This window comes from Pecten maximus, chromosome 8 (assembly GCF_902652985.1).
Source record: "Pecten maximus chromosome 8, xPecMax1.1, whole genome shotgun sequence".
Classification (NCBI taxonomy): Eukaryota; Metazoa; Mollusca; class Bivalvia; order Pectinida; family Pectinidae; genus Pecten; species Pecten maximus.
Genome location: NC_047022.1, coordinates 20,824,762 through 20,848,677, shown reverse-complemented (window position 1 = coordinate 20,848,677; position 23,916 = coordinate 20,824,762). Strand labels below are relative to the sequence as shown.

The 23,916-nt window shown below is 34.6% G+C and overlaps 1 protein-coding gene across 1 annotated transcript in view; it reads left to right on the top strand.

The window, feature by feature from the left end:
- The window catches only part of LOC117332196 (scavenger receptor cysteine-rich type 1 protein M130-like), a 30,510-nt gene extending 6,725 nt beyond the window's left edge, over positions 1-23,785 (top strand). The window contains exons 4-13 of the mRNA XM_033891080.1: positions 376-602; positions 3,962-4,058; positions 4,332-4,448; positions 6,067-6,208; positions 7,216-7,403; positions 9,008-9,111; positions 9,588-9,675; positions 15,159-15,359; positions 22,876-23,023; positions 23,599-23,785. Coding sequence (XP_033746971.1) covers positions 376-602; positions 3,962-4,058; positions 4,332-4,448; positions 6,067-6,208; positions 7,216-7,403; positions 9,008-9,111; positions 9,588-9,675; positions 15,159-15,359; positions 22,876-23,023; positions 23,599-23,785 — 1,499 coding nt within the window. The remainder of the gene's footprint in view (positions 1-375; positions 603-3,961; positions 4,059-4,331; positions 4,449-6,066; positions 6,209-7,215; positions 7,404-9,007; positions 9,112-9,587; positions 9,676-15,158; positions 15,360-22,875; positions 23,024-23,598) is intronic.
- The last annotated feature ends 131 nt before the right edge of the window (positions 23,786-23,916 follow it).

Below are 23,916 nucleotides of genomic sequence, written 5' to 3'. Positions count from 1 at the left end.
ACCTTTTCTGGAACAGGCAAGGACCATATGTATGGAACTTAAAGTGGGAAGTAACTGTCTACAAGTCTTTGGCTGGTAAATCATTTTTTCTGCTGGTACAAGAGAAGGAGATTCCGACAAGAAAAATCCATGAACATTGAATCAATTTTGAAATGCTTTGAACTTAAGACTTATGGCTTTTGGTTATTATTAAGAATAGATATTTTACTACTGAGAAATACAAACAAATAAGATAAAGTCTGAAGATCTGGAGGAGATAACTCATTGCTATGGTCATTTTGCCATGACTGTATGAAACATAATTGGTCGGAATTAAACAACGAGTCAAATGACCAGAGGTGAAGATAAACATTTCTTTTCTTTCTTCTTTTCTAGGGAAGCAATGGAAGGTAACTATTTCTGTCGGTCATATAGACTTGTCTGATTTCGTCAACACTTCACTTTACATGGACGTGGAAGGTACGGTGGGAAATGCTTCGAAAATAAACCTAGGCAACGATTTTAAAGTAGATGAGACAACAGAAAGGCGTTTTGAATTGGACTTTGGAAAAGTCGACTTCATCATATTACACACGACAGGCTATCCGATAAACGTAAAAAAGGTAAGACGCCCCGATAACCAGCTTACTTGATCATATAGGATGGCTACACATTGATTTGGGAAAATATATGGTTGGATCAAAGCAAATTTTAGTTTTAGTCATCAGTTTTTTGCAAGAACATTATTTGTGATGTGACCGGTAAAGTTTTTAGTTTGCTTGAAAGACTAGTGAGTTTACGTCATGATGTAGCATCCGTCCGTCCTACAAATTTCTACTTGTCATGAATTATTAAGAAGAATTTAAAGAAAAATGGTGATAAGTTGTATAAACAGTGTGTGTCTGGGGTTGGAGGGTGGGGCCAAATCGGGGAAATATAGCATACCATTTAAAACTATTCTTCTGTAGCAATGAAAGGATTTGACCCATGTTTTGTCTGCATCATCACCTAAAATTTCAAAACATAACACTTACTGTAATAGGTTGCATGGCTACGGGGTGATAAATCAGGTAAAATAAACCAGAATTCAGTCTTTATGGATTGTGAGATACCTAATAAGTTATTTTGGGTTTGTTATAAAACATAAAATAATTTTTCAATTAACACTGATTCATGAACATTATGCTTAATCAACCCACCCTTAAAATTGGCAGATTAGCGAGTTACCTCCCTTTATTCAACTTATATGACAAGCTAGATGTTTAACAAGTACTGAATTGTTTTATGTATTTTTGAGTAATAATGAATGAAATGAAGCTTAATCAAGCACATTTTCAAAAAAAAATGACATTTTTCAACCTTTATAAGGTAACAGTGTACAGTAAAAATGCCCAATTCTGAAAAATATGGTACATGTTTTAATATGTAAACATTGCCAGTTAACCCTACATATTACTTTTAATCAGGTATATATATTTGTAATCTATACAACATTTGCAATTTTAATACAGCTCTGAAGGATAAGTAAACTCGTATTTTCTGTGATTTTTAGAGCCGTGAATACCATGGTAACAGCTTAAAAAATACTCGAAAATTGCAAAATATTATGATATTTGACCCAAAATGACACAATTCTCTACACAATTGTTTTTCTAATCTTTTAAAGATGTTTGAATCAAATATTTTTGTTAAATGAAATGGTCTTAAACTTATTAAACTTGAAATAACGTGTTTTTATAGGGAAATTGCATTTAAGCATCATTTGTTTAGATGTAAATGGAAAAAAAAACTGTCTTGAGTCTATATAGAATGATCAATATAAGATGGCAGTTTGTGTATATATGTTAGCCTATAGCTATTGGCACAATCCATCACATTTTTTATCTCCCGTTCTTAATTTAAAATAGGAAAAATTGATTGAAAGGCAGGGTTTTTAAATTGCCTAAGTATGTGCTATTGGTAGCCTATGTAGCCCTACGTTTACATATGATGTACATATGCAAGAACATGCGTCTTTTTTTTGCCAAAAATCAAATATATATATTTATTGTATTTTTGTCAGTGAAATATAGACATTTATCAAACTAACAAAACTTATATTTTCACTGCAGCGGTTAGCAGTGAACATAAAAGATTTTGCCGGGAAAATATTTTGTTTTGCCCAATGAGAGCAAACCTTTGTATTCAACTCATTGAAACTTGCCGATAGTCCTAGCAAATTTCTTGGTTTTAGTGTCTCCCCTTAAGATAACTGTAAAATTGTTTCCCATATGAGAAAGGTACTGCATTAGGTGTTAAAATACCAATTATAACTAATATTATTTATTAAAAAAACGTGGTATAAACATGTCGGCATGATTTGAATGCATGCTACTGGTTGTTATGCATTAGAAAAAGCACATGCTCAGGCTTTCAATGTAACAGGGTGGTCTGTTATATCCACAATCGTTCAACAAATTATTTGGGTGACACACATCTAAGCCAAAATTTAACACTTTGCATAAATGGTAAGGTTTTGATTTTCTGTTAAGGTTGGGGTAGGTGATAAAGCTCTGTATACGTAAAATGATTTTGAATGGACTGAATATGGCAGACATTAAAAATTATATTTGTTCACAAAGATTTGACATCTTTTCAAAACTGCTTAGAGAATCAATTATATTGGCGGTATATACTTATTTGGATTAAATGTATAGACAAGTTAATACTCTTTGATGTCAATGTATCGATGCTTGGTTTCACATTTACCCCTGGGAAAGGTATAAAGTTAACATTAAAACAGTTTATGTAAACATTACGAGTGGTCGGGTGGCACAGTAGTAGCACACATGCCTTTCACCTAGGCGGCCGGGGTTCGAAATCCACTGATCGAATGTGGAAAGGTATGGGGTCACCTGCCCGACCACGTGAGTTTACCTCGGGTACTCCGGTTTCCTCCCACAGTAAGACACCTCGCGCGCTTCCATCCGGGCCAACAAGCGTGATAACTATCAGTTAATATGACTTGTTTCGCAATTGTAGCAAGATAAATAAAGTTTAAATTACATATTATATATGTCGGGGAATCATATTTAAGCATAATTTGTTTATTTCGATTCGAAAATGATTGTAAACTTGATTATACTTATAAGTATAAATTTTTTGTCATTTTTTGTACGCAGACTGCTGCATTCTAATTCGACACCTAGTATTGTTTGTTTTCAAAGAAACAAATCAAGCTCCTTCCCCTTGATGAAATTGTTTGGCCCACCAACCGCTAAAGGGACTGCAGAGGGGTAGTTGCCAAATGTGTCAAATTTGTTTTAACATGCTCTTCATTGTTTGAAATGTTGAAAGGTCTTGAAATAAACATCATCAAAATTGTAAATCGCCTATTATCAATATTGAGACTAATTAGAAAACAAAAAGGCCGCCAGACAGTTATTTTCGAAGATTGACAGATGAATAATTGTTATTGTTATTTCTCTTATTGTCCTCCTTGGATCTTTCTTACATTTTGAGGTAGGTTTCCCTTAATCTGTGGCTGTATGCGTTAAATATTGAGAGACGGATGAAAAAAAGGATCAAAATAGGTTGTCATTTTGAATTTTGACCGCTGAAATTCGCTTTATCATTAATCTTCATTTCATAAATCCTTCTCAAATTTCAGATTACTTGAAAATATTTCTGTTACTTCTCAGAAAAATTTTGAGACTCTTCTCAGATTTCATATGTTGGTTTTCCCTATTTTAAAAGATTAAGAGGAGAAGAGAGGATGATAGGAAAAAGTAAAGAAATTAAGTGGTCTTACATAGACCCAATACAGATTTTTAAACGGTGGGAACCATGATCCGAGGGATCTCTTGTTGTACTTCCTGTTAAGCCTGATTGACAGACTTTCTTATGATATGATTCCTAAATCACAATAGCTACGAAATCGGTCATCTGTGCACTCTAATACAGACTAGGATTGACAGTACATGAGCAGGTATGCTCTGTTTAGGTGACCATGAAGGATGGAAATGGTCGGATGTACACGTTCCAGTGTAACTGCTGGATTCATGATGAAAGAAAATCATCACGGCGTCTCCAATCTGAAAGTAAGGATTCTATACATACTCTTTAATTAGCATTATCTATTTTTGAACTATTTTATCATCTTGCAGATACTTTATTTTCTTATTTTTATTTTGCATCTGGAATATCTGGAATTATACCCATGAAAACTGTATCTTATAATTGCAATGAAAACTTGTTTCACATATAAATCCACATTCAGTATAGCTTTGAAATCGTGGTAGTTTAGTATCTATAAAGAAATACTGGTCTGTGTAGCAAACATATTTCAACACACTTTTTCGTTTTATGGACAGATTGTTACTGGAATGACCCCATCCCAAACTGTGCGACTGTAGTGCGTGTAACATGTCAAACGGGCACATGTGGTAGATGTATTGATGGCTACTTTCTTTCCGATGGATCCTGTATTGGTAACTATATGTTTGGTAAATCTTACTTTTGACCGAGCTAAGGAAGTCGACTTTTTATCTAGATAGCAGCGGTCACTTTTTTTTTTATTATCCCTATAGATTAACGTTTTTGTTTCCATAATGAACATTATATTAAGCATTGCGACTGATACGCTTAATGTAATAATTATGTATTGATCACAATTACCATAGCAGTTTAAGTATTGCTGTTAACAAAATATGTGTTTGAAAATAATAAAATGTATTCAATTATGTGTCATTTACATATCTAAATCAAGATTTTGACATTTTTTAACTATTATGAGCTCTGTTGCGCGTCCTCTGATCGACACTTTTGGAACTTAGCATCCCTGATGAGTCATAGAAGGATGGAACAGCATTATGGTGCAGTTTGATATTTTGTTGGGTGTAATGTATTGTAGCACAGTCACAGTTACAAGCTTCTTTTAATTAAACATTTAACTGGCCAGTGTGTTGCGTATACCTGCTTGACCAACACTGGATGGTCCAGCTTAAGTGTCGGTCTTTTATACACCCTTGGGAAAACGTGAGGTTTTCCCGAAACACGTCGGGGTCAATCCATAACAACCAAAGGTGTCAATTCAAACATTTCGTTTGTCATTATAACTTCATACTCCGCTGTACCTGTGCATCCATCATCCAAGTATAAGTTTATGGTCACTCTGACACTTCCACCGGCTATCAGGTGTATCAAGACATATGGTCAGTATGCACCGTATGTATATTATTAAAAGGTATGTTATTTAAAAAGGTGAATTATCAAAATATTAAATTAGATAACTAAATTATAATTATTCAAATTAAATAATTATACAATATTACATAACAACACCTATTTTGCTACAGTATATAACTCTCAGTTTCTTTTGAAAGGCACTAATATCTTCAATGGCTATTGTACACTCACTCCTTTGAGATTGCAGTTCGTAAACAATGATTGTGGACTTTTCAATCTACTAAGTTTATTTTACCCTGTTTGTCATGTTTACATTCATTTGCACAATGACGCGATTACGAATATATAGAGGATATCTAACAGTGTCTTCAGTAATATATGTCGGGCATTCTGATTGGTCAATTATTTTGATATTTTCTAATCATTAATTTGATTGGTCAAATCAGCAAAAGTGATATTTTTCACTAGTGAAAATATGATATTTTTCACTAGTGAAAATATGATATTTTTCACTAGTGAAAATATCACTTTTATAGAATGAATAATTTTTGATATTTCACTGGTAAAAATGTAATAAATGCATATACTTAATGTTCGATATAGGAATAGCCAATATAGAAAACTATGAAATGTAATGAATTGTTGGTCTTTCACGAATCCTCATTCAGATTTCGACATTTCTTCGATCTATTTCGATTTTTGTATTGTCCCCTTTAGATAAACACATTCGTTTAATTCAGTTTGGCTCCATTCTTTAAAACTCCTGTTTTGTTTCAAAATTGTAACTGATACTGTTGGTGAACATTTAGGCATTGAGATAATGATCACATTTTGCAGAATTAATTCTAACGAGAATGTTTCTTGTGATATCCTAAGCGACCTAATTGGATATATATAGTTGTTTTCGTTACATTTGATCAGGTGAACGAATTCGCTTAGTGAATGGTATTGCGCCAAATGAAGGCCGTGTGGAGATTTACCACGATGGACAATGGGGAACAGTTTGTGATGACAATTTTCACTATGACGAAGCCCGAACAGTTTGTGAGGCACTTGGCTACCGGTTAGTGATATGTTGAACTTCATTACCGTAAAAAAGTATCAAACTTTGTTTATCTGATTCATATCATATGACATCAGTATTGATAAATATTTACATTTATGGCTGATATTTAGGTCACCTGAGACAAAGTTTCAGGTGACCTATTTCGGTCGCTTTTTGTCCGCACTGTCCGCCGTGCTTCGTGCGTTGTACATAGTAAGCAGAACCATGGTCATGATATTTGGCCAGTATCATACTGAGATAAAACGATACAAAATTTGTTTAAATGGGATGCTGGTATGAAGGGCTATCAAGTAAATAATACTGACCAAATTTCAAGCTTAATTTGTTTTTTAATGTGTTAGAATTATTCAAAATAATTTTTTTTGCAGAAATTAAAGGACCTAAAGTCATGATATTAGTCAATTTCCTTTTTAGTATTAGGTTTTATCAAGTGAACAAACTTTTATCTGCTGTCAAAAGCATAGGTGTCATATGTTGAATATTAGTTGAATAGCAAACCTTAATGTATAAGTATACGTATTATAGGGAACAACCAACCAATTGAAAAATTATATTTTTGAAACAGCCCCTGTGTATAGAACGTTAAGCCAAGGATAAAATGTCTGGCAGCCACTGATTGGCCAGTATGTTATGAAGTGAGAAAATATATATGTAGCCTGATAGGTAACTATCAATAAGAAATGTTGATATAAATTTCGTAAGTCCGATTGGTTTTTTTCCCAAAAGTTCACGTAATAATAGTAAACAGGTAAACATTTACGATTTTTGAGAATTTTTACTGCGAAATTCACCTATTTTCAAAATGGCTAACTTGGAGAAAATTTGAGCTGAAGGACCCTGATATAATCCAAAACGTTAACACTAAAGTCTATGGGAAAACAATTGGTTGGTTGGTCTCTTTAAATTGAGATGACCGACAAGGCCAAATGGTTGCGTATATATCATTTCAATAATCCCATTCTTTTAGAACGTGTAAACCGTTTCATACTTATTCTGTTTAATAGATCTGGAACTCCTTTTGAAAAAGCATATTTCGATAGAGGAACCGGGCCTATTTTTGTGGACGATCTTCAATGTTCAGTATCAGATACTGGCATACATCAGTTGCAATTAGGCAAAACATTTTGCTTTTTCAATGGCTGGAATGTATCCAATTGCGATCACGGAGAAGATGCTGGAGTTATATGTAGCGGTATGTATGTACATGTTTAATCCTTTAATCATTGAATACCATACAGACTTATTTTCACATTAACAATTTCTCATCCGTTAAAAGTAATAAACTAGAGGCATATTTGCGCATGCACCGCGCACACGGTACTCACAGTTTAAACGAAACAAAACAAAAGCAAACTTTGTTGGAATTTAGCCCTGGAAGCCACACACCTATCTTAAGTAAACTGACGAATAGAAGTTGCCCTTGTTGGGATAAGGAACATTTAAGAACAGCTGTAAGGAAAAATGTGTACAAGAAAGTTAAGAAGTTCCTTAGGTCATTTATTGAAATGACGTACTGCTAGTATTCTTAGCATAAAATACTATGCTATCGACCATTTTATGATTTATTTTTAACATTTTTTTTCAGATTTTACGCATAAAGTATTCACATGATACAGAAAGAAACAAAGACAATTTCCAAACACACTTACATACACAGACTGTATATATATATAACTTAAACTGTAACTACTAGGTGAATAATACATGGAAAGAAAAACTGTCATAAAAGACAGCATAACCAGTATAAAACAATATAACATAAGTGATGACAAAATGCATGAAACAATTCTTTTCTGTCTATTGATCAAAACGATTATATAAAAAAAGCCTCAATTTGCGAGTGAATAAAGTGTACCTACCATTTATGGTTGATGTATATTTTCCCATATTGTAATAGTCCACTAGTATTCATTTTATACTTTCAAACATGATTTGCTCCCCTTTAACACGCTGTTTACATAACAATGAGTGTAATCAGGTTATGTATGTCATATTGTTTACCTATTTTTCCAAACAATATGTTTTTTTGACATATTTGAATATAGGTAACTGACCATTTCCTAAGTCATACTGAACATTTGGGTGTCTGGACCGTGCATTCTTTGGCAGCCAATGTCTCTATTCAGATAACTTCTTGTACATTCATCTACGCTTAATATTTATGGTGATATTACAGATTCCATCGACACATCACTTATACACACCTGTTCTAAATATTAGCATATATATCTCTATAGTCTTCCCAAGGAGAAAAACGAAACCAAGTTTGCCTCTCCTCCTCAACTAGCTCACTCAACCCGGGACATAAAACTCTTTATCTGGTAGTTTCGACCTACCGCATTTCCCCCCAATTATTTCATTGTCAAGCTGGCTTTTAGCCCCACCCTAAATATACTCATCATCTAAGCCAACCCTACCTCGCGGGTTATGTCCAATCCAGTATCCCAATTCTAGTCCATCGTTGCTGTCGGTTGAACATTCATAATGACATGGTTGTGTTAGTGCATGATGTACTAAATGCATTCCTTAAGGTAGGCGTCGTTTATTTAGTCACCAAGGAGGACACTTGGGTAACCTTAACAGGAAAATCATGACCTACATCTTCGTTAATATTACTTCAAGCAAAATTAGTTAGACTCTCCAGTCTCCAGCATATAATCGGCATGATTACCGCCTCAATGTATGGAAGATTATAATGTAGATAAAAAGAACTGCCTGTTTGGTCATGTTTTGATCGAGTGAAGCCATAAAATAACATAGGGGTTGTGATATGTAAAGCTTTATTTACCTTTGCAGCAGGATATAAATCGCAGAGTGTCACCTGTCAGCAGAGCTGGACAGAATATAACAGCCACTGTTATAAGTTATTTATGAACTCTGTGACGTGGCCGGAAGCACAGGTAGGTTATGTTTGTAGTACGCCGCCACTTGTTCAAAAATTTATATTCCTACCATGACAGTAAAATCTGCATAACTCGACAAAGCATACAGAAATAAAAACGAGATATTCTTTTATAAGATGGACTGAATATGGTCGAAATTAAAAGTACATTCTTTCAGAGGCAGAGACTCATGTCTCCATTAATGAAGTCAAAACTTGTTATTCAAGGACACTTGTAATATTTAGGATGATTCGGCATATTCTGCATCTATTCTCATTTCATTTCAATGACGCTATCTGCTTATGCGGCTTTTATACCATCATAGTTTAAAGGACATCTCCATTATTTATACAAAATTATACTTATACTACTGTTATGTTATTTTGTGGTATCACACATTGCTCACAGCACATCTTGTTTTGTTTTGTAGTACCACAAAATAAAGCAAATAATGAGCTAATAACTACTGATGTAATTATTTTTTTACGTTTCAGGAACAATGTCGCGACCATGGTAGCGACCTTGTGACCGTAGAAAATCAAGAAGAAAATAATTGGCTGAAGAATAACCAGTTCGTTAAAGGTATACGTTTTAAATAATTCATTTACATGTATTAATATAGTTATATATCTGTTATTTACCTGAACCGATTCATCGATGTCAATATATACAAAGAATTAATCGGATAGTTAGAAACACTCTTTTGGTGGTGTTATCGACTGTATCCAAACCCCTTTAGTCTGAAGTTGGTTCCGAGTTCAGTTTAAGTAAAACGGAAATAGGAACCAGTTCCGAGTTTCGTTTAAGAAACACGGAACTAATTTGTAGAAGTTTTACGGGTTTTGGTCCCAGTTTCGAGTTCAGTTTAAGAAAAACGGAACAACTATGTAGAAGTTTTACGGGACTTGGTCCCATTTCCGAGTTCCTTTTAAGATAAACGGAACTTGGAACCAGTTCCGAAAACGGAAGTACTATGTAGAAGATTTAAGGGTTTTAGTCCCAGTTCCGAGTTCCGTTTAAGATAAACGGAATAACTATGTAGAAGTTGGCATTTACTGTGTCTGATGTAAGTAATTGTCTCTGGTAGTCCGGTCCCTTCCACGACACAAATCGGTTCCTTGTTCCGAATAACGTGAACGGAACTTGAATTGTATGCTATTTTAATACAGTTAAAACGGAACTCGGAACTACAAACAATAATATATCCAGAGTCGGGGTTCATATTTAGATGACGTACATACAGCATTTCTTTAAACAGAACTGGGAACTTTATCCGAATCCCTTAAAGCTTAAACGGAACAAGGAACTACACCAAATTCGTAAACGGACCTCGGAACTGGTTCATATATATAATATTTTAAACGGAACTCGAAACTGGTTCCAAGTTCCGTTTACCTTAACTTACTTAAACGGAACTCGGGACCAACTTCAGGCTCCCTCCCACTACTTTATACTTAAGCGTTGAATAACCCTATTTAACACTTTTTACTAGTGGGGTGACACCTAAAGGAGTGTCACAGAAAGAATGAAGTGTAGTGAGGGGCGATAACTCTATTTGAGCATGAAAGACAGATAAATACAAATAAATTCCCTTCCTTTAGCATTAATACCTTCACTTGCACCGATTTTCCTCACTTCCACTGAATTTCCTCATTTGCACTTAATTGACACACGCGACATTTATCTAAGTTTAAAAATTCATACTGGCCTGAGGAAATTGAAAGTTATGGGGGTTACCAGTGCAATAATTCTCACACATTCTACAGTGTTTTTGGAATATGACACTTTAATTGATTATGAGACATCAATTCGCATCTATCCAAGCATAAGTTCAGGGTCTCTGGTGTGGTGTTCAATGAGGTAGTCACCTCTTATACCAATATATACCTCTGATACAGTGATATATCACTGGTTCCTCCTATATAATAATTATTCTCAAACTTCTACAGTTTTCTAGAATATGACACTTTAATTGATTATGAGACATCAATATTGGCATCTATCCAAGCATAAGTTCAGGGCCTTTTGTCTGTTGTTAATGAGGTAGTCACCAACTACTACAAGGAGACCCAGCCTCAAAATGATCCTGACTGAACCGTGGTGATAAAACAAACAAACAAACAAACCTATGTTCAGCTTAGTAAAAGATGTACTCGCAGTATTCTAATCCATAAATAGTGACATATGCAATCAAAGATTAAGAAATGTCATGCATATTATATAATATGATTTCAGAATCAGGGTTCTAGTGTGTTGTTCAATGAGGTAGTCACCAACTACTACAAGGAGACCAAGTCTCAAAAGATCTTGCATGACTGAACCATATGTGTGGTGATAAAACCAGCAGACAAACCAAACTAAGTTCAGCTCAGGAACAAATGCACTTGCAGTATTCTAAGTTTTAAAAATGTCATGCATCATTTGAGGTAAAAATCATCCAGATCAATAAGGGTAAAGTGGTCTTGCCCAAAGACACAACTACAACAGCACATACCGGCCTGATTGTCAGCTTTCCTTTTCTTCTGCAGGACAACTGTTCAAACTTTTCTATACTTCTTCTATAAATATAATATGAATCAACTTGGTGTACTTGGTTTAACTTCCTATTAACAACCAAGGTCATTTAAGGACATGCCAGGTTAAGAGGTGGAGTACCAGGAGAAACATTACCGACCTATGATCAGTACCAGTTAACTTCCCCACGTAGGTTTTGAACTAGCAACCCAGAGGTGGAGGGCTAGTGATAGTGTCATGACATATCTTAACCATTCGGTCACCCTCAATAATAAATAATTAATAAACCATATTACAGTGAAAATTGTGGAAAATTTGTTTCTTAATATCCAAATGGCTTGAAATTGAGAGAATAGTTCTACAAAATGAAATGAAAACCATATTTTATGCAAAGTCTCAAAAACATTTTAATGATTTTTTTTTAAGTTGAACATAGAGGGTAATTAGTTGTGGTCTAAGGCTTGCAATTACACTAACTGTTTAAAACTTTTTAATTCTTATTTGTCACAGTTGCAATTGTAAAAGATGTGAAAATTCAATAAAATGGTGTTATCCGAATGTGAATATGAAATTAAAACCAAATTTTATGTAAAGTTTCAAAATTCTGAATTTGTTTTTTCAGTAGAATATAGAAGGAAATTAACTGTGGTCTTTGGCCGACAATTTAGAACACCCTTTCCAATGTAAATATTTGCATATGGTGGCGTTGGCCTTAAAAAAGAGACATATAAACTGTTTACATGTTCACTAGTCCCTGTGTTACAGTAAATTACCTGTGTGGAGATGACATTATGAAAAAGACTATTTTGTAGAATAGTTATCATTAAAATTATGGTCATTGTTTGAATTTGTCGAGTAATTTTCTATAATACCTTTATACAAGTAAAGTTTGAATTCAAAAGTATGAAAAAAACTACATATAGTCCCTATCATTGTGCAACACAATAAATACATAATAGTTCAAAAAACTTAAGTATAAATTTGTCAGAATTGGTTTCTTGCACATTGTTTTCTTTGGTATATGTAAGCGAAAGGTTGAAATATGTTGAAATGGTATTTAAAGGAAAGACATTTCAAAATTTACTAATTGCAACCTGTGTGCAGGTGAAATTTTGGAGAAAAACTATTTTGTAAAATAGTGATAATAAAATATTGGCAATTCTTTAATTTTGACAAGTAGTTTTCTATAATACCTTTTGTAATAAGTTGAAACAGATTAAAAATTCAAAAGATGAATTAGTTAACTAACTTAATGTGATATAACAATTGACATAATTTTAGTTAAATTTGTCAGAACAGGTTTCTCGCACATGGTTTTCCTTTGCACATGTAAGCAAAGAGTTGAAATATGTTGATGTGGAATTGATAATAAAGCAACTTATAGATATCTGAAAATTTACTAATTCAATAAATTACAAAGTCAACTTTTTGTAAAATTGTGATAGCTAAAACCTGGTACATTGTAGCTCTTTGATTTAGTCAAATAATTTTCCATCTCATTCCTATTTTGTAATAAGTTAAAATTAACTTAATTTCAAAAGATAAAAAAAATACATGACATCTTCCTACACACCCAAAGCAGAGACATATAACACACACACACACACATATATATATATACATGTCTCTGCCCAAAGCAACATAATTTTACTTAATGCAATATAATAATTGACAATATTTTAGCTTAAATTTATCAGAACAGCTTTCTTGCATATTGTTTTCTTTGGTGCATAAAAGTTTTCTTTGGTGTATAAAAGTGAAGGGTTTAAAAATATTTGAAAACTTATTTCATTTATTTATTAATGCAAAAGATGATATAATTTGACACTGTCCAGCTAGGGACCATCCCAATAAAGGACAGGTCAGAGACTTTAATTTCAAAATTTAAAGCATTAGAATAAATATTTCATTAAAACTTTGAAAAAAACCTTCTATTACTGAAAAAGAATAGTTCAATATACTGCTAGTGTGTACTCAGGTAAATGCACAGTAGTTCCTTGAAAGTTCGTGTCATCGTAAGCTAAATGTACGAGATATGATTCTCGAAACGTCGTTGCTCCTCAAGATAAACAAATAACAGCTGATCAAGACATCAAAGTATCAACTAACGACACAGTGATTTCATCAAACAAACAAACAGTTAAGAAATTAAATATTACATATTTAAACGTCACCTGTCTCAAAAACGTTAATAAGCACGTAACATTTACACTAGGCCTAGAAGCCTGGCCTACTGGAACCCTACGACTGCGTACGAGTTTAGATTTAAATTTGTTATCGAAAAGAATTTAACACTCGTCTGGGTTGACGATGAATATTGATCCTGGAATGCATTAAATATGGTCATAATGGAACAACTGTAACCTCCAATGTCACTTTTAATATGACATGATATTAAAAAGTCCTGGTCCTGACGGGAAAATGTAATACAACTCACTTAGAATGCAGCTGAAGCCTGGAGTTGAACGAGTCAGCGGCGTGAAGTCCGCGGTGTTATTCCATCCGGAACTCGGGGCATCATTTCAGTGATAATACCCGATGAGTTCAGGATGGCGTTTATTCTATAGTTTTCCTTTATTTATGCGGACAAGACGACCAAACCAAGTACATTTATAATTTCTATTCCGTATAAACTTCATACGGCAATTTTTATGGACCTGTTGATGTTAATGAAGGCTTCAAAACACATCATTAAGATGACTCGCCCAAAACAAATATAAAACCAGTTGATCTGTAATGATTTTAATGCTGATAACTATGTATGCCGATCCGATCCATCTGTTCAACCGTGCTAAACGGAAAGGAAACACCTGACCTTACGTCATCAAAACAGGCAGCCTATTTATAGGAAATTACCCCAGTCGAGTGGAAAAATACTGAGAAGGTCGAAAAAAATAGGCCATTTTCAAAACAATATTGTGGCCGTTCTGCTAAAGATATCGGAAAACTAAACAGACTGTTTTCTTCAGGAAACATTTATCTCTATGTATAACCGTTGTATATATCTGTGGATTTTTTTCTGAATTTTGAGGGCGATTTAAACAGAACCTCTCGGTCAAAATGTCGATTTTGGCATGTTTGACCCAAAATATCTCACAAAAACGATTTTCCATAGGGATACCAGATACACCCAGACCTAGATCGAGCCGAGTTTTACAATGGCTCAAAGTATCAACCAAATTCTATGTGTCTATTTTTCTGTCCTCAAATCGCTATTACATTCGGCAAAATAGGCGAATTAGCTCGTATTATCATTACGTTCCGTAAGGAACGATAACTCAAATGAGTTATCGCCCCTCACTACACTTCATTCTTTATTCACATTCACCTTTGGGCAAGGTATGAAAGTTCGGTCCTTTAAATTGTTTTGACAAATATTCATTAAGTCGAGGGGAATCAAGAACTGTTATCATCGTTATCAAAATAGATTTGTTTCCTTAACTGATCTTTAAAATGTGACTGGGTGTATCAGAGAATATCACGATATTATAAAGCAGAAAATACAATAATAGTAAATGGGACTGTTAACGTGTTCTGTATTTGTTGAAAAGCGGGTCCCTGGATTGGTGCACATGCTGATGCTACACGAGTTTGGAGATGGGTGTCAGACAACTCTATAATTAGATATTCGGACTGGAAACCGAATGAACCAAATAATATCAATGGCAGAGAAGATTGTGTTCATTACAGTAATAGCCGATGGAATGATGCACACTGTACAGCTGGGCATGTATTTGTTTGTAAACAAAAAGGTAAGTACAAGTTTGAGTTTCTGATATAACCACGAACTATTAGCCTTGGAGCAGGGTGTATAAAGAAAAAGAAAACAAACACTTAAAAAATAGAAGATTTATTATCCATATGTGGTATTTAATCATTATTGTTTAATTTTTAGCCCACCATCTGATGATGGTGGGCTATTCAAATCGCCCTGCGTCCGTGGTCCGTCCCTCCATCCCTCCGTCCGTCCCTCCGTCCGTAAACAATTCTTGTTATCGCTATTTCTCAGAAAGTACTGAAGGGATCTTTCTCAAATTTCATATTTAGGTTCCCCTTGTTGCCTAGTTATGCATATTGCATTTTGAGACCAATCTGAAAACAACATGGCCGACAGGCAGCCATCTTGGATTTTGACAATTGAAGTTTGTTATCGCTATTTCTCAGAAACTAATTTGGGGATCTTTCTGAAATTTCATATGTAGGTCCCCCTCGGTGCCTAGTTATGCATATTGAATTTTGAGACTAATCGGAACACAACATGGCCAACAGGCAGCCATCTTGGATTTTGACAATTGAAGTTTGTTATCGCTATTTCTCAGAAAGTACTGAAGGGATCTTTCTCAAATTTCATATTTAGGTTCCCCTTGTTGCCTAGTTATGCATATTGCATTTTGAGACCAATCTGAAAACAACATGGCCGACAGGCTGCCATCTTGGATTTTGACAATTGAAGTTTGTTATCGCTATTTCTCAGAAACTTATGAAGGGATCTTTCTGAAATTTCATATGTAGGTTTCCCTCGGTGCCTATTTATGCATATTGCATTTTGAGACTAATCTGAAAACAACATGGCCGACAGGCAGCCATCTTGGATTTTGACAATTGAAGTTTGTTATCGCTATTTCTCAGAAAGTACTGAAGGGATCTTTCTCAAATTTCATATGTAGGTTCCCCTCTGTGCTTAGTTATGCATATTGCATTTTGAGACCAATCGAAAAACAACATGGCCGACAGGCAGCCATCTTGTATTTTGACAATTGAAGATTGTTATCGCTATTTATCAGAAATTGCTGAAAGGATCTTTCTGAATTTCATTTGTAGGTTGCCCTCTGTGTCTAGTTATGCATATTGGATTTTGAGACCAGTCAGACAACAACCTGGCTGACAGGCAGCCATCTTGTATTTTGAAAATTGAAGTTTGTTATTGCTATTGTACAGAAGGTACTGAAGGGATTTTTCTCAAATTTCATATGTAGGTTCCCTTTGGTCCCTGGTATTGCATTTTGGGACCAATCGGAAAACAACATGGCCGACAGACAGCCATTATCGCTAAATCTTAAATTTTATATATAGGTTCCCCTTGTTTGAAAAGTACTAGAGGGCTGTTTCTGAATTTACACAGATTAGTAAGACTTAGAGGAAGGGAAAAGTAGAGAAAAGATCAATCTGACATGGAACCTATAAAGATCATTCAATGGTGGGCGCCAAGATCCCTCTGAGATCTCTTGTTATTTTTTTATCATTCTTTTTTGTAAGAATATCAGGGTGTTGTCTTAATTTGTTCTAAAACATCCCTGTGTAAAGGGAGATTAATTTGGTATAAACGTTGGATCTTGTCACCCATGACTTTAAGGGACGAGTCGAAAGGAATAATACGGATAATTTATGTAAAGTACTCCTTTTGAAATGCCTGATCCTGGTGAATTTTTCATCAAAATACGGTATCAGTTTATGCCTTCTGGCGGCTATCACCAATAGTATTTTGTATGTAACTGCTAAATATGCATAAGGCATATGTACAATACATTAATCAAATTATGTTTTAATTGGAAAATTAGAAATATGGAGAAGTATATCATGAGTATGAGTGGGGATATGTACGGAGCCCCTTGACTGACATGCCACACACTTATTTTATTTCGTTTTATCGAAATGTTATTTCGTTTTATCGAAATAATAATTCGTTTTATCGAAATAATATTTAAGGATTAACATCAATCATTTTTTAGCCCACCATCATCAGATGGTGGGCTATTCAAATCGCCCTGCGTCCGTGGTCCGTCGTCCGTCCGTCCATCCGTCCGTCCCTCCGTCCGTAAACAATTCTTGTTATCGCTATTTCTCAAAAAGTACTGAAGGGATCTTTCTCAAATTTCATATGTAGGTTTCCCTTGGTGCCTAGTTATGCATATTGCGTTTTGAGACCAATCGGAAAACAACATGGCCGACAGGCAGCCATCTTGAATTTTGACAATTGAAGTTTGTTATCGCTATTTCTGAGAAAGTACTGAAGGGATCTTTCTCAAATTTCATATGAAGGTTTCCCTTGGTGCCTAGTTATGCATATTGCATTTTGAGACCAATCGGATAACAACATGGCCGACAGGCAGCCATCTTGGATTTTGACAATTGAAGTTTGTTATCGCTATTTCTGAGAATGTACTGAAGGGATCTTTCTCAAATTTCATATGAAGGTTTCCCTTGGTGCCTAGTTATGCATATTGCATTTTGAGACCAATCGGATAACAACATGGCCGACAGGCAGCCATCTTGGATTTTGACAATTGAAGTTTGTTATTGCTATTTCTGAGAATGTACTGAAAGTATCTTTCTCAAATTTCATATGGAGGTTCCACTTGGTGCCTAGTTATGCATATTGCGTTTTGAGAATAATCCGAAAACAACATGGCCGACAGGCAGCCATCTTGGATTTTGACAATTGAAGTTTGTTATTGCTATTTCTGAGAATGTACTGAATTGATCTTTCTGAAATTTCATATGTAGGTTTCCCTTGGTGCCTAGTTATGCACATTGCGTTTTGAGACCAATCTGAAAACAACATGGCCGACAGGCAGCCATCTTGGATTTTGACAATTGAAGTTTGTTATCGCTATTTCTGAGAAAGTACTGAATGGATCTTTCTGAAATTTCATATGTAGGTTTCCCATGGTGCCTAGTTATGCATATTGCGTTTTGAGACCAATCAGAAAACAACATGACCGACAGGCAGCCATCTTGGATTTTGACAATTGAAGTTTGTTATCACTATTTCTGAGAAAGAATTTAAGGGATCTTTCTCAAATTTCATATGTAAGTTTCCCTTGGTGCCTAGTTATGCATATTGCATTTTGAGACCAATCTGAAAATAACATGGCCGACAGGCAGCCATCTTGGATTTTGACAATTGAAGTTTGTTATCGCTATTTCTGAGAAAGTACTGAAGGGATCTTTCTCAAATTTCATATGGAGGTTCCCCTTGGTGCCTCGTTATGCTTATTGCATTTTGAGATCAATTGGAAAACAATATGGCCGACAGACCGCCATCTTGGATTTTGACAATTGAAGTTTGTTATCTCTATTTCTCAAAGTACTGAATGGATCTTTCTGAAATTTCATAAGTAGGTTCCCCTTGGTCCCTTGTATTGCATTTTTGGACCAGTCTGTCCTGAAAACAACCTGGCAAACAAACAGCCATTAACGTTAAATCTCAAATTTCTTATATAGCTAGGATTCCCTTGTTTGAAAAGTACTGGAGGGATGTCTCAATTTGCACAGATTAGTAAAATGAAGGGAAAAGTAGAGAAAAGATCAATCTGACATGGAACCTATGAAGATCATTCAATGGTGGGCGCCAAGATCCCTCTGGGATCTCTTGTTTCTGTTATACAGTCATAACAGAAAAAAACTGGAGTGTACTCTAAATAAACCGCGAAGCCAATGAAAATGCGTGTTTCATACAAAATTAAATTATTTCGTTTTATCGAAATATGATTTCGTTTTATCGAAATAATATTTCGTTTTATCGAAATGTTATTTCGTTTTATCGAAATAATAATTCGTTTTATCAAAATGCTATTTCGTTTTATCGAAATAATAATTCGTTTTATCGAAATGTTATTTCGTTTTATCGAAATACCATTTTGTCCTGTAGTCTACAAGTTTTGTCATGGCAGATTCTGGTTTTGAGCTGTTGAGAAATTATTTCTCATTAGGGTTAAAGCATGATGAAATTTGTTTGATCTTAAAGCATTAATATGGATTTAGCCTCAGTAGTAGACAGCTGATACGGATATTGCACAGTGAAGGTGTGTACAGGTATAAACATGGACCAGACGTTATGGACGTTGTAGATTTTATACAATCTGAACATAAGGGATGTGGAATAATGCATGGATATCGCTGGATGTATCAAAATATGAAAAGTCATGGGATCAATGCAAGGAAGGAAGAAGTAATAATTTTGATAGGCATTTTGAGTTGAGTTGCAACAGAGTTGTATTAGCCCTGTGACAAGAAGATCAAACAGCAACAACACTTGCGATCATTTGTTGACACTCAGAAAGGAACACAGATAAAAACATTAATGTAAAAAATAACGTATCTAAACAAATATTGGAGGAGAATAAACTATCAGGCTCTGGTTTCATCAACATTTCTGAACTCCAGGAAAGTCATTCACTTAAAATTCTCCAAAGAAAAGCGTTACAGGATTTAGGGAAAAATCTTAAGGGAAAATCCTTCACGTCTGTAATGTTTTCCTAAGGACAATTTTCAGTTAGGAAACTTGCTAACATAAAGTATTTAAGGAATATTGATGAAACTGGGCCAATATTATAACAGAGTTACAATGGTGAATGTGATCACAGTCCAATTTCTTCAACAATTACCCTTTATAAGAAAAAACATTCATACTTATAGGAATCAATGTTCAACTCCATTACTACACTTTTACTTCTGTTGGTGTTATTTCTTATGCAGCACTATACAGCTTAACAAGCAAATGAAGGGTGACAAGGACAGTTGTCAAGATCCCCCGCACATTCAAATATTGTATTACACAAAATTAAATTGGCAACATGCATAAAAACAAGAAACACATGACATAGCATTTACAATCATTATATATTGCGATAATCGAACTATATAGACTTAGGCAATGCGTTTACTAAGCCAGTTTCATTAAAATCTAATAATTCCTTCAAAAGATATTGTGCCTAAAGCAATTCGCTAATCAGTTCAAAGCAGCCTCATAAAATATGTGCGCAATATGACGATAATCTAACTTTAATGAGAGGTTTGGGTAATGAGTCTTAACATGCAAGTTTCATCAAAATTTGACCATTCCTTCAAAAGATATCATGCGGAAAGCAAATCTGGACCAACAGACAGACGGAAGGACAGATAAACAAACGGAACCGTTTTGTTTATTGCATTTTGATAAAACGAAATGATATTTCGATATAACGAAATAACATTTCGATAAAACGAATTATTATTTCGATAAAACGAAATAATATTTCGATAACACGAATTATTATTTCAATAAAACGAAATAACATTTCGATAAAATGAAATAATATTTCGATATAACGAAATAACATTTCGATAAAACGAATTATTATTTCGATAAAACGAAATAATATTTCGATATAACGAAATAACATTTCGATAAAATAATATTTCGATATAACGAAATAACATTTCGATAAAACGAAATAACATTTCAATAAATATTTCGATATAACGAAATAACATTTCGATAAAACAAAATAAAATTAGTGTGTAGCATGTCAGTCGAGGGGCTCCGTAGATTTGTGTGTGTTTGTTTATTTGTTTGTTTTGTTGTATTTTTTTTTTTTTTTTTTAGTTTGGGGGGGGGGGGGGGGGGGTGCATTTGTTTCACTTCAAAGTAAAATAAACTGCTGTTGTTGTATTCAGAACTATCTAAGATAAATCCTCATCGCAAGATCTCTTAATTCATTATACGTCTTTATAGGTAAATCAGACAAGCTAGTCTAGCTATGACTTTCCTATATGGTTCGTTTCCCAGCTAAGCCTTCACTTTCAATTTTAGCTTGAAATGCATTTTGGCTCTTTGACAATACAAGCATTTTCTTAGCTAGTCCAAGGTCAAATGAAAAATGAAAAGGAAGTGGTTGGCTAAAAGCATTGCATATTGCACGCAAAAATAATACTATCGTACAAACATGTCACAAGATCTTCCTCTGCTTAATTCACCCAATTGCCGACACAAAACCCAACTTATTATTGTTACAAGGCGAGAGCGGTTTTGCCTTAGTATATGTGTTATGCTTCTGACTTTTTGTAAGCATCATTAAAAAATCAGTCTCGTCTCCGAAGGATTTGCCAACAGCAAAAATATCATCTGTTGGTCATCAATCATTAATGTTCCATGTATTTACTGTCAACATGCTAGTTCAGTAATTTTGGGATCAATGTTTTGACCATTTGCTAAATATGGATCAAGGACAGGCAGAATATATCCATCTGATGTCACAAGAAGCATTTTTCTCAATAGGGGACGTCCATTTTGAATCGAAAAATATGTTTAAAATTATAAAGACAAATTCCAAAAAATGTCTTCTCTCAGCTGTTTTTTTTGTTGTTGATTTTTCCCCTCTCTTTCCTTGAATAGACGCAACCATTGCTATTTTGCATATAACCAAATTGCCAAAAACCTTGATTCTATTCTTCTCGGGCACTTCCACCGGGCCATCAAGCGTGATTAATATAAGTTGATATATCTTGTTTCGTAATTGTTGTAAAATAAATAAAGTTTACCTGAACGAGTTTGTCATTGCCATGGCTGTCATTCACGATTCATCTATTTTCAAAAACTGAAAACAGCCAATAAAATGAGTTTCATAAAAGCGGCATTGAGGCCCTTAAACAGTGCTGGCAAAAATGTAAACATACTGAAGGGCATTATGTTTCAGATATTTGTGCTCCCCTTGGGCTAAGGGAATTTGTCTTAATTCGATATGAAGCATGCTTGAGTGATAGGGGACAATATGTTAAAATGAGAAATTATGTCTATAAAGCAACTGGCTCCCTGTAGTTGGTAAGACAGGATCCAATGTAGATATGATCAGAGATGATTCATTTAAGAAACCTTTTGAAGGGTGGCTTGAGAGATTATTGTATGAAGTAGAGGAAAAGCTGGAGGAGTTGGGAGAGGCAGGGCAACATGGAAAAGAGGGATGTCATTGAAACCAATATTCAATATGTATAAGGGTATTTTTTTATCAAAAACACTCTGCAGTATCTTTGGACAACATGATCTGAACATGTGGTTTAGCTTTAAAGTGTATTACACTAGCAACGTAGAGACTTTGCTCATTAAAGGAATTCCATTATTTTTTCATCGACTTTAATGGACAATTTAGTGTCCAGCCTGGCTAGGTAAAGATCTCTTGTATATAGTCCCTTCTTAAGGCTATACTTGACCACGAGTGCCACGATACTATGTAATGTTGGTTTGATTGAACAATTTACTCCGGCTCCAAGCAAGGATCCAGTAATAAGACTGTGAACTTATTTTTGCAAACACAGCGTTTGGTAAAATTTAATTTGAGTTATAGCCCACCATCTTTAATTTACATTTCGTTCAATTCAATAAAAAAAAAACGTAATTTACTTCGGCGGTGGCCATTTCAAGGAAAGTATTGATTGGATGTAAATGTTTCTTTGGATAATTTTAAGGTTCATAATAAAATTAATAATTTCTTTTCATTGCATTTTGTTTAGCTGAACATGCACGTGTTCGTTTAGTAAATGGTAGTACGCCAAATGAAGGCCGTGTCGAGATTTATCATGATGGAGATTGGGGAACAATTTGTGACGACAATTTTCATGAAGATGAAGCCCGGGCAGTGTGTGAGGCACTTGGCTACAGGTAACTAAAATGATATATATATAAATAGTCCCTTACTCTTCTTGGGTATATATTACTGGAATAACCTCATTTATAAGGAATTTCTTGCCCCCAATTCATTATATCATATTTTGTGTATTTATTTCTTATGTAGATGATATGCTTGGGATCGCCCAAGCTCGGGGGTCGCCCCATCTGAAACAGTCTTAGCAGAACTGCCTGCTTTTTAGCTACCAACTGCTTACTCTGTGGCTTGAGGTCGCTCAAGCTAGGTTTCTCTCCTCTCTATTAGTCATAGCTAGCTAAGCTATGATCGCTCTAGCTTGGGGGTTGCATGCCCCTATAGTATAATTAGTATCTTAATTGTTTAGGTGTATCTTTTGAGTAGCGAGTAAAAATTTATTATGTAATATTGTTAGTTGATGTTATTTAGTTGTAAGAATGAGCAGCCCCTAAGAATGCCAAAACCTTTAGATAATATTTAATATGAGCCTGAACAAGTTTTTGGTTCCATTCAATAAATTTTTGACTTTCATACTGTTTTGGTGTGTTGTGTATAAAAAGAATGTTTAAAACAATACTTGCTTTCTTTACAGAAATGGAGATGCATCTGGAGAAGTAGACTTTGGAAGAGGAACTAAACCTATTTTCGTGGATAATCTAAATTGTTCTGTATCAGAATCTGGTATACATCCGCTGCAATTGGGCAAAACACTGTGCTTTTTCAAAAGGATGGCATGTATCTGGTTGCGATCATGGAAAAGATGCTGGAGTGATATGTAACGGTAAGTATGACCATATGTAGATGTATTCCTTTTGCCTGTGTAGGAATGTCAATGGCTAACAATGACATACATGCTGAGTGTACTAGCGAGTAACGATTTTTGACTATACTGCTATTAATTTCACACGAG